Source organism: Neomonachus schauinslandi, chromosome 3, assembly GCF_002201575.2.
Source record: "Neomonachus schauinslandi chromosome 3, ASM220157v2, whole genome shotgun sequence".
NCBI classification, from domain to species: Eukaryota; Metazoa; Chordata; class Mammalia; order Carnivora; family Phocidae; genus Neomonachus; species Neomonachus schauinslandi.
This window is the reverse complement of record NC_058405.1, coordinates 162,362,178-162,374,233: the sequence shown is the minus strand read 5'-3', so window position 1 is coordinate 162,374,233 and position 12,056 is coordinate 162,362,178. Positions and strand designations below refer to the sequence as shown.

General features: G+C 36.9%; 1 protein-coding gene across 4 annotated transcripts in view; it reads right to left on the bottom strand.

Moving 5' to 3' along the window:
• Positions 1-12,056, bottom strand: part of PARD3B (par-3 family cell polarity regulator beta) — a 996,466-nt gene that overhangs the window by 841,663 nt on the left and 142,747 nt on the right. For all 4 annotated transcript variants that reach the window (XM_044913701.1, XM_044913703.1, XM_021703002.2 and 1 more), the window contains exon 2: positions 7,307-7,408. In XM_044913701.1, the coding sequence (XP_044769636.1) occupies positions 7,307-7,408 (102 nt within the window). The remainder of the gene's footprint in view (positions 1-7,306; positions 7,409-12,056) is intronic.

The following is a 12,056-nucleotide window of genomic DNA, read 5'->3' as shown; positions in this document are numbered from 1 at the left end:
AACTAAGGACAAAGAGATTAAGTAACTTGCCCAAAGCCACATGGATAGTGGAGCCAAGAAATGAACTGACTCTGCTGTAAAGAATCCAAGCTCTTGGCCACTCTGCCTGCACTCACGGCACAGAATGGGGGGTGGGGGGGCCCAAGGCCACCAATTCCTTATCAATGAAATAACCTTGCCTGAGATTTTACAGATTTAAATTTGGTAGCCGTGGAAATGCAAAGAGAGGAGCACAAACATGGGCCACGTTAAAGAAAAGAATAAATTGGATTTACTAGCTACATTTTTTAAACGATGGCAGGTTCAAACCTGAATGACTAAGATATTCCTATCAACAGAAATAAGGAAGCCAAATGGAGGAAGCCAATTTGGAGGGAGGGAAACGGAGTGGTTTTAATACATACCAGATGTTATCGGCATTCTAGGGAGGAAATGCAGAAATGGATGCAGAAAAGACACCAGCTGGAAATATGGAGCCCTTTAAAACTCCTGGTTTATATATATATATATATATATGTGTGTGTGTGTGTGTGTGTGTGTGTATACATATATATATATTTGGCAAGAGGATGGGTTTAGGCCACATGACTGCTGAGGTCTCTTCAGGTTCTATGACTCTATAATTTTGTAATTCGATAAGCACAGAATATCTACCCTTAAAAGTTTGAGATGGGATTTCTTGGCCAAGGTAATCTTTAGGAGCTTCTGCACAGGCTTTTGAAACATTCTGCAAACTTCCCTTCAAATGTAGTTTCAAAACTTCAACACCCATGAACGAAGAAAAACTTGAGAAGAAAACAATCCCCAAAACACCATATTCTGATCTGTTTAAAAAAAAAAAAAAAATCAAGGGCTTAAAATAGGTGTTTCCCTTGAAACGGGAGCCTCACTGACAAAATGACTCAAGATGAGGTAATTAATGCAGGACCTTTCTTTTCTTTTCTTTTTTTTTTAAGAAGTCCAACTTAATTAAGCAACCCCTACCTGCAGAAAAATACAAACTGCATAAATTGTCCAACTCCATACTGAAAAAGTTACATACTTTATCACAACCAGCCATTTGCCCTTCAACCAGTGAACAGGAAGATGGGAAGAAGTCTAAATGAAAAGGAGTTTTATAAATGCAAAGATTTTGCTTCAATCCTTCTAAGATGGCTTATAAAAAAGCAAAGGAAGGGGCGCCTGGGTGGCTCAGTCGTTAAGCGTCTGCCTTCGGCTCAGGTCATGATCCCAGGGTCCTGGGATCGAGCCCCGCGTCGGGCTGCCTGCTGGGCGGGAAGCCTGCTTCTCCCTCTCCCACTCCCCCTGCTTGTGTTCCCTCTCTCGCTGTGTCTCTCTCTGTCAAATAAATAAATAAAATCTTTAAAAAAAAAAAAGCAAAGGTAAGGGGCGCCTGGGTGGCTCAGTCATTAAGCGTCTGCCTTCGGCTCAGGTCATGGTCCCAGGGTCCTGAGATCGAGCCCCACATCGAGCCCCACATTGGGCTCCCTGCTCAGTGGGAAGCCTGCTTCTCCCTCTCTCACTCTCCCTGCTTGTGTTCCCTCTCTCGCTGTGTCTCTGTCAAATAAATAAATAAAATCTTTAAAAAAAAAAGCAAAGGTAAGTATTGGTATGGTTGAAAACCATGAAGAAATAACAACCATTGGTTGAAATATTCAGTCTGGTTTTACTATCCACTATGCAGTCTAAGCTGGACTAAAAATACAGTAAAATTGAGAATGAAATAGAGACAAACACATCATCACATTCAGGGAGTATCTCCCGTAAGCTGCTTTCCAGGTAGCTGTGGATTCCACTAGGGGGCAACAGAGCGTGATCAGAGAGAGACTTGGGTGTAAAGACAGTGTCTGGTTTTAGGTCACTAGTTCAGTGTGCAAAACAGTCTCCATCTCAAAAGCACATTGGATCCTTGAATGCTTCTTCTATTACCAAGCACTGTGTTCTGATAAAAGGATTCCTGTTTTAAAGTTAGTCATACTGGCATTTTGATTTCTCAGTAATACATAAATCCAAATGTTTTGTCATAATAAAGTATCTTCCCATAAAACTATTACACAATTTAATAACTTTCAAACAAATTTAATAAGATTTTTAAAAAACAGAATGTACTATATATAGCCTTTGATATTTTAATATTTTAAACATTTAATGATTAAATCAAAATGCACAGGTAAAAAATACACTAACAAAAACTATCACAATATTCAACAGCTAACATTTGAGCACCTACTATATACCATACTATACTGAAAACTTCATACAGTTTTCAGACACAAGATAAAAACATTATATCCATTTTACAAATGGGCAAATTAAGGCTAATACACATGAAACTTACCCAAGGACTCATAGGTAGTAAAGGATGAAACTGAAATGAAACTTGAATATTTGAGTCCCAGATATTATGTGCGATCCCTGAGGCCAACCCACCATCACTAAAATCCAGGAGATTTTGTCATTTCTCCAAAATTAACCCCTATGATAGTTAAAATTTAGTCAAAGATAGAAACATTCTTTCATTGTACCTTACCACATAATAAAATTTTACTTTTGTATATGTATTTACTTTTTGCAAAACCATGGCAGCAATCCGATTTACATAACAAGTTATACATTGCTGTATTTCAGTATTATATTGCAATTGCCTTCTAAAAACAAGAAATAATAACAAGGAAGACAATCATTAAAAAAGTTCAATACTCAGGTTCTCACACTGAAAAAAATATCAGCTAATGCTAAGCTTTGCAGGGGCTTTGTTAGATGTTAGTCTGTAGACTTCTTAGAGTCATTATATATTACAATGAGAAACTGGTAAGTCAATATTACATAGCTCCAGTGTGACCCTGAAATCATTTCTACACAAAACAGCATAACATTCAAGGCCTAAAGAGCAAGGGCTCACCCCATGAATGGAGATTCAACTTGTGATGTACTTTGGAAAGAATGCCCAGAGTGATGAACTAATCTGAAACATAAGACATTTTCCTTGTCCTACAAAATCTTAAAGCCCAACTTGTCAAAAACATCATCATTTTAGAAGTTTAAAATAGGATAAGAGACACTGCATTAGTGTCCTACAATGTTAATAACAAGTTACTACAAACATGGTGGCTTCAAGCAATATAAATTTACCTGGTAATTCTAGAGGTAAGAACTCTGAAATTGGTCTCATTGGGCTAAAATCAAGAGGTCAGCAGGGCTGTATTCCATATGGAAGCTCTAGAGGAAAATCTATTCCTTTTCTTTTCCAGCTTCTGGAAGCTGCCTGCATTCTTTGGCTCCATTTTTTTTTTTTAAGATTTTATTATCTTTAAGTAATCTCTACACCCAACATGGGGCTTGAACTTAAGAACCCCAATATCAAGAGTCACATGCTTTACCGACTGAGCCAGCCTGGTGCTCCTGGCTCTATTTTTAAAGTCAACACTGGACAGTCAACTCTTTTCACATTTTATCTAATACTGACTCTCTTGCCTGCCTCTTTGAATTATAAGGACCCTTGTGACTAAACCTGGCCCACCCAAATAATCCAAAATAATCTCCCCCCATTTTAACGTCCTTAATCACATTTGCAAAGACCCTTTCCCCATGTAATATATATCTCACTGGTTCTGGGCATTAGGATTAGGTATCTTTAGAGGCTATCACTCTGCCTACTGCAGACAGCACAGCATATAATTTGTGCACATTTGCAATCTTTCTGAAAAGTAGTTACTGAAATACAGAATATATTTTCCTACAAAATGGCATATAGTTGTTAGACAAGTGTAGTCTACCAAGTCCTCAAAGGAGTAATCTGGGACATGGAGAAAGGGATGCAAGGGACAGCAACACAGGCAAAACCCTTTTACAATAAATCAGGTACAGGCTTCAGGCAAAGAAAGCTGAATTTATTTATGTGTGATAAATTAATTCAAAATAACTTTGTTACACTCCATAGTTCTATTACCTACCTTTTCTTAACAATGGTGCTATGTAAAAACAAATTCATGCTTATTTATAATTCATGAGTTTTCATAATTAGCAATTACAGATTCAGACACCCAACACACTGCTTGGCACATTGAAGAAGAACAAAGGAGTATGGAAATTTAAATTCTTGTCTGATTCTTCCACTTACACCCTGTGTGATCTTCAGCAAATCACTTATAATTTCTGGGGCTATTCTCAGAAATTAAAAATAGGGATAATAAATAGCTCCTGCCCGCAGGGTCGCTGTGAAATAAAATAGAATATATAATTGCCAAAGACGTTCTCGGCCACTGTTAGTGCTCCATAAAATGTTAAGTAGTTGTTATTGGGTGAACTACGTCAGTAGCCTTGGGCAGCCAGAGAAAAGAAATTAGCGTAAAACAGTAAATTTTCAGGTATTTATCCCAAAGAACTTCAATCATCACACAGAAACATAACATAAAACATAAAACATAACACAAACATAAAACTGGAGAATTTTTAAGAATGACTGTTATAACTGGATAATTAAGTCACAGCATAAGATTTTACACAAATATTAGTTATCATAAGATGCAAAATTCCAAAGCTGCTCCAATAATATTTCAATGAAACAGGATAGAAATAGAGCAACATGGTTAAAAACTCAGCTCCCCTGTGAAAGGGCTCTACTGGGAAAGCAAGATAAAACAGAACCAAAAACCTCCCAAAGAGGCACCATGTGCACCACGCACTGTGTTGGCCCAAGTAATAACTGAGATAAGACCAAAGGCAAACCACCTCTGGTACCAGAAGTTTTGAAAGTCACTTATTTAGAAAACTGTGTGATTATAAGTAGAATACCATTCAGCCTCTAATTTCAGTCTTTGCAGAAGTGTACTGGATGGCTCTTCCTTACACTGAATAAATGGCCTCAGCCTGCACTGCTTTCTGATTCTAAATTTCTGTTTCTCCTGCTTCCTCCTTTGTGGCTAGGCTATCAAAGGTTCCTAATTGCCATTTTCACCTGTTGTGAGAGGTTTTTCTAGGAAGTGAAGCGGGTGTTGACCAAGGATTACGTACATCCATCCATGCCTCTTTGGGCTTGCATTCTATATTCTAAATGCAAGAGATTGTTAGATAGCCAATTTGAAAATAGATGAATTGTAGTTTTATCTAAGCCTGATACTGTCTCAAAGGATCTTGGGTCAATTTGATATATCACTAAACATTTACAAGTATCACTTCTAATTACTTCTTAATCTTAACTTACAAAAAAGTAAGGTCAAAGTCTGGCAGAACCTTCTTTCCATACTAGATACATAAACTATCAGAAAATCTTCAGAATGCAGAGACAATGTCAGGAAAAAAAGCGATGCTCTCCTTTTCACTTATTTTTAAAAAGGAAAAATGGGAGCATGTATTTTTTTCCCAGCAATATCCAAAGTGTACATTCTCGTCTACTCTGCAGCACAATACCAATTAGGCTCAGTGTATTCCATGTGAAGGTACATTAAGGAAATAGGCAAACCTGTGCCCAAACAGCACTAATCCTTTGCTAGGATTTTAACTGACTACCTCATTTTTTCACCTGATCCAGTAATGGTGAAGTCCCTTTAAAACCGAGATTACATATAATAAAAGCTGTTTCTGTGTCTAGTAAATGGATTATAGTTAAAAGGGCACTGCCAGGATAGTTAAAAAGAATTCTCTAAAGGGAAGAGCTCTGCAGGACAAATGATTTCCCTTAGTGCCGCTCATGGAAACATCCTTCCTGTAATTAGGTCTTGGATAAGGCTGGGGTAAGACATTTTCTTCTGGCCCTTCTTAAACTTGCTACTTTTTGGCATTTAATTTTAATCCACTGGACATCAGTGAAATCGGAGAAGGAAAGACCTTCTTCATTAACAAACAGACCAAATGTCTAGACTATTTCAAAATAAGAAGATGGCTGCAGAAAGGCAGAAAGTGAAACAAATACAGAGGTGAAAGTCCTCCCTCAAAGTTCAATGTAAATAATATATTATTATTTTCTGGGAGACCAAGCCATCAACAGGAAGTCTGCATCAAAATCATGTATTAACAGGAGTCAACTACAGAGAGTAAAGCTTTCTTTTCCACTCATTAATTCAGTTAAGTGTTCTTTGAGAATCAAGTTTGGGTAAAAGACTGTACCAGATACTATTAATACAAAGAACACAAAGGAAATAAAAATCTTCTGGTCCATGTCATCTAGAATTTACAATCTATTTAGGGAGATAAGTCCATTATGAAATGAGTAATTATAAAACAAAGCAAATCAGCAAACCAGGGTTGAGTTCCAACAGAAAACAGGGAAAATAAATGGACAGAATGTCCGCAAAGACTAACGTAAATTTGAACAGTCCAAAAAGATCTTACAGAAAAGGAAAAATGTAAATTTTACCTGAGCTCAATAAGTCACTTATTCATATTCCAGTGCAGTTGGTACACACACACACACACACACACCTTCCCTCCCTCCCTGAGAGTGCAGAAAAACAAAAGAGAGAAACACATATACACACATAAATTAGCCTAGTACAAACAGTGCTAAGGATACACAGGAGAAGAAACTCTGAAGCAAGGATCCCTCAGGGAGAGGTGTGGTTCAATTCGGGAGGACACAAGAACCACTGATAAAAGGAACCCAACACAGAAGCAGGCATAAAACAATGTGTCTCAACAGCAAAAATTCAGTGTGTGGCAACTGAAGTATGCTCTCACACCCTTTCCAGTTTATCATCAGAAGAAAAATCTTATTAAAATAAGATGTTTGCAATGGGGTTATTCCCAAGTAGGTGGCAAAATAAGTTCCAACTTTTTGGAATATTCAATTTAGTGTTTTGTTTTGTTTTTACTTTAGCAATGAAAACCAAGACCATCATGAAAGACGGGTGTTTGCCAGCTACTTTAAAAAAAAAAAAAAAAAGGAAAGAAAGAAAAAGTCTTCACCATAGTTCCTCAGAAGATTTTTCTCCCCGTTGTATTCTCTATTTTGAAACACATTCAAATCACAGGCATTGAGTTGAAGATTTAGCAAGGGCCACGAAGAAAACCCAGAGCCAGCAATGAGAACTCCAACGGCCTCGGAGCCTGACACTAATTTATTGAGACACATCAGGAACTCTTGGGAATGAAGTGTCTGCTAATTAGGCCACCACGAACAGATTTCCAAACCTTGACAAAGTTTTTCCCAAACATCTGATGAAGAACTTTGATTTACGGGCTGTTCAGGTGAAGCCTGAACAGATGGTATCTTTTAATAATAATTGACACATGAGTTTGTTAAGGATCTCAATCTCTAGGAAACATGCAGCTCTATGGAGGAAAACAAAGAGGAGTTTTAGTCTTCTACCTTATCTTTGTCTTCAACGACATCTGCCAAAACATCATCTGGATCCAGGATTCCTCCATCTGTGTATTCTAAGTGATGAATTTTCACCCAGTAGCCAGGATCCTACGGTACAACAATCAACAAGTTTCATGATGTAAGCTTTTTAAAAATACAGTTTAATTTAAAAAATAAGCTGACTCATTAAAAATAGGCTCTGGTAATGAAATGCTTGAACACCAAAAATAAATGTTACTTCTATCTCAATAAACATTTGCCATTTTTATCCTGTTTCAGGTAAATCAGTAAATCAAAGCATACATATTTCATCAATTATCCCAGAAGATAAACTGCAATGCAAAAATAAAGTGCCACAGTTATCTGAAAAGCATATTAAAGAAATTTTTATAACTTCAATTTAGGTAATCCCAAGAACACTTTGGGGGAAGAAAAAAGATCTTCTTGAGGGTACTTTTTGAAATGGGATTAGAAATTCAAACTGACATTCCCAAAGTTGTAGGCATGTCCTCAACTCCAAGATTTGAGATGACGTGTAGAGCAAGAGCTACACACAGCAGCAACTCGAACTGTGTTTGGAGCTGAACGAGGAGTTCACTGAACAGGAGAAGTGATTTAGGAGATCTCCAAGTACTATTTTAAAAACCTGCTTAGGAAAGTAAGGCTTAAGGAAAAAGAAGTATTTTCTCAATTTGATATGTGGCTAAATACTCTGATGCTAGAACTCAGAATTAAATGACGCAGCTCATTCAGTTCCACACCTACTGCCTACTTCCAGAGAGGATACAAAAGGTCAACCAGAATAATGAGACAAAAATATGAACTGATGAATGAAGAAAAACATTAGCAAGTTTTTTAGCAGAATACCTAAGCTATCATCAATCTGGCTCTGTGATTCTTAGAAAGCTTCTCAAAGTGGGAATAATTCTTCTAGAATAAAGTGCTAAGCCTTTATCATATGAATCTTCATAAAGGATAAGAACTAACATAGCCCACAAAATTCAACTGCAATTTTACAAAAACTAATAGAAATGGTTGTCACACAGGCTCCTCTTTACCCGCCCCCCAATAAAAGGCAAGGACATACTATTAAATAAAAGTAATGCTTTTAAAGCATCTATGCAGAGGGCTACTGAAATGTGGCCTATGTACATAGCTTTTCAGTAATCTGACTTGGTAAAGTCATAGGCTTAAAAAAATACAAAGGAATTCTCCTTTGACATTTCAAAATTAAGTTTTCTATAGAGTACACGAAGAGCTATTCCAAGTAAAATGAAAGGAATTTCTTTGCTTCTAATATAGGTGGAAACACTAATGGTTAGGAAACTTTAAGTACCTGATTCTCTTACCCAGAAAGATCACAAAGATAGGAGAAGTCACTGTATAACCAAGTAAAGAAAAGCATAGCACACCCATCAATCAGATTCTTTAATCAGAGATCTTTACCAATTCAAGGTGATTGTGCTATAAAAGGTGAGCTAAGTACAAAAGACTAGATTCTAAATAAGGAGAATACTAGAGTAGACAAAATGCTATGTAGCTGCCACTGGACCATACAGAAAAGAAAGAACTCCCCCTGTACTCTTTGGGAAGTCAGTCTTTTGGCTATGGCCATGCCATAGGCAATGTATTTTTTCCAAATATACCCAATTAGGACTTCTAATTGAAATCTATAAGGTATTACATTTTCCTTGTCAAAACTGCCTTCTTACAAAGGGAGTTCAATTTAATTAATTTCTATTAATATCTATTGAGTTGGTTTTTGATATATTAGAGCACTGTAGATGAAATCTGTTGATTCTAACCATGTTTGTAAAAGGTGATGTATTCTGAAGCGTTCTATAGAGTTTGTTTTTAATATATTCAATTACTTAAAAGCAGACATCTATTAAGTTGTCTGCTTTTTTCTCATGCTCAGTTTGTAAAAGTAGGCTTTATCACCTAAGACTGAGGTAAACAACTACCCCCAACAATTGCAGTGTGAGTTAAAGTGTGCCTGTTTTCCTGCCTAGAGGTAGAAACAGAGAGGAGAAAACCAAGGACTTTGATTTTAAAATAGGCAAACTCAGGAGGTAAGAGGGGACAGGATCTGATCAGTAGCAAAGGGAGGAACAGACAGGTGGCAGCATGAGGGGGCTGTTAAGTCACACAGCATTCTGCTATCACACATACTTGCAGGATCTAAGACCTTCTGGAAAGTAAGACCTAGGAGTTGCAACTACGACATTTATCTCTAATCATCTAATTGTGATTCAAAGGAGTACAGGAAAAAGTCTTACAGAACTAAATCAAGTAATAAAGTTATTTTGAACATTTTGGAATCATATATTCAATCCAAAAAACTTTTCAAGTGAAATACATGGTGCCAGAATATAAAAAAATTCTGCGATTCTAACACTACTGTCTCACATCGATACTGCCATTTTATACATCCCAGAAAAGAGTAGACTAATGATGAGCACACATCCAATCCTGAACAAAAACAGACAAGCTATATAAAAGTCGTCTCAATTAATATTTTACATGTCCAAGGGAGGTAAATCAACAAACACAGCACATACTAACTGTGATTTTGTCCCCATGGTATTTTGGCTATGGTGCTATAGATCACTTTGAGAATATACATACAATATTAGTAGCCGACAGCCATTATAAGACCATAAATTCACCCTGACTCCTTTATGCATGTAAAAACTTCAACCATTACCTTGCAGTCAAGATTTTGCATTTCATTTACTTAGTTTTATTACCACCAGGAATAAAACTGATCAAACATGAAAAGATGTTCACATGTGTGTCTAGTTTCACACAATTAATCACTTGCAAAAGTTTACTGTATTTTTCAGGATCATGACATTAATTTACCTTTCTTTTGCACAAATATCTGTAATATATAAAACAAATTATTTTGAAAATATCTCTAGTAAATGTGTTATACAATAAATCTTACAACTTACACTCCTAGGTTCTTAAAGTATTGAAAAATAACATTGTTTCCTCTATTTCTGATGGTACCTTATCATAAATTTCAAATAATACACAGTTAACTTAAACACTACTGGAATTTTAAAATTAAAAATAGCCACAAGGATGAATTGGAAAGGGAAACAAATGCATATACACATTATGGAAAGAAGACCGTTTTACAGAGAACTTATAATGATCAATGTAGAAACTGTTCCAAATAAGCACTGATGTTAGTAGCAATAAATATCCTTCACTGTGGGTAGATGACACAAAATTTGACCCTAATACCTGAGAAAATCTCTACTGGCCAGAGTTCTGAAGAACAATAACTTTCCATCGGCAGTATCGGGAGAGGTAGACTGGCAAGCCAGATACCGAAGTGCCGTTGACTACCAAGCACTGAGATTATGTCAATCATCAAAAGAGGGAAAACATGGATGGTTCTAAGCAAAATGCTTCTGGTCCAAAAAGAGAAAAAAAAAAGCCTGCAATGGCAGCTAGGCCCAGAAGTGAGGCGGGCACTACAAAAGAAAAGTCAATGTTGGAAAGAGCTGTGTTTATCACTGGTGGCCAATTACATAGCTCAGTAGTGCAGCTAAGGTTTCTTGGTGACTTAATGCTTTCACACAAATAATCTCACTCACTGGGACAGAAGAACAATGGTAAAAAATAAACTTAATGGAAAATTAAAATTCTCTATGTAGAATTTAATTTTATGAATTTGGTGGAATATACTCATAAAATAAGATTTCACCATTTTGATAGTCATCGTCATAGCAGATAACTTTAGTGGTTACTACAGGCCAGGTGCTATAGGTGCTGTGAGCTTTGTATGATTAGCTTGTTTAACCTCAAACAGCCTCATGAAATAGTTATCAATCCATTTTTACAGATGAGAAAAGCAAGGCACGGCTAGGTGAATTGACTTACCCAAGGTTAGATGCTTAATAAACAGCAGAGCCAAGATGTTCTTTTTAAACATAGAAAACAACTGATTTCTTTTTTTAAATCACAAGGACCTAAGAATAACACAAGGGGATCAAATCCATCTCTGTTGCCCCTTAAGTATATGGATCCAGGCAAGTCACCATTCCCCTGGGCCTCAGTTGCTTCATCATTAGTAAACATGGAGGCTCTCTGGCCTTCTGCACAATGCAGCACATTCAAGTCCAAGTGTAGAGGACATAACAGGGCAATAATAGAAGGCCCCCCAAATTTTTCCCTGTGTCCAGTATTTTACAGGTGAGAGAAGCTAGAGAAGATAATTTCCCATAATCATGGAATTAAAGGTTGGAGAAGCAAGGGAAAAATATCTTCCTGCCAAGGGCAGAGAGGAAGCTTGAGGCATCAGAAATTAAATAGAGAATTATGAAGTTTTCCATGCATGCACACTTTAACTACTTCTATCATAACTCTCTGTGGTTAATCCCTTGTCTACTCCAGACCAAGAGAGAGTAAGATGCCCCAGAATAGCACCCAGGAAGGAGAGAGTAGTCAGAACAGGTCTAGAGACTGTTTTGGGCAGGTGGAGAGCAAGAGTCTTTGAATAACCAACCACACACAGTGTAGGGAAAAAGCAGTTCCTGAAAATGATGCCTGAGCAAAGCCTAGCAGAGCAGCACTGACACCTGAAAGGAAAGAATTAACCAGAAAAGGCAGTAATAGATATTGAGATTATGAGCTGGCCCTGACTTAGAACACTCCTCCAACTTCCTGAAAAAGATTAACCAATGCAAATTTGAAAAAAGGGTATGACAAGAACATGCATTGATACCACTTTAATCAAGTA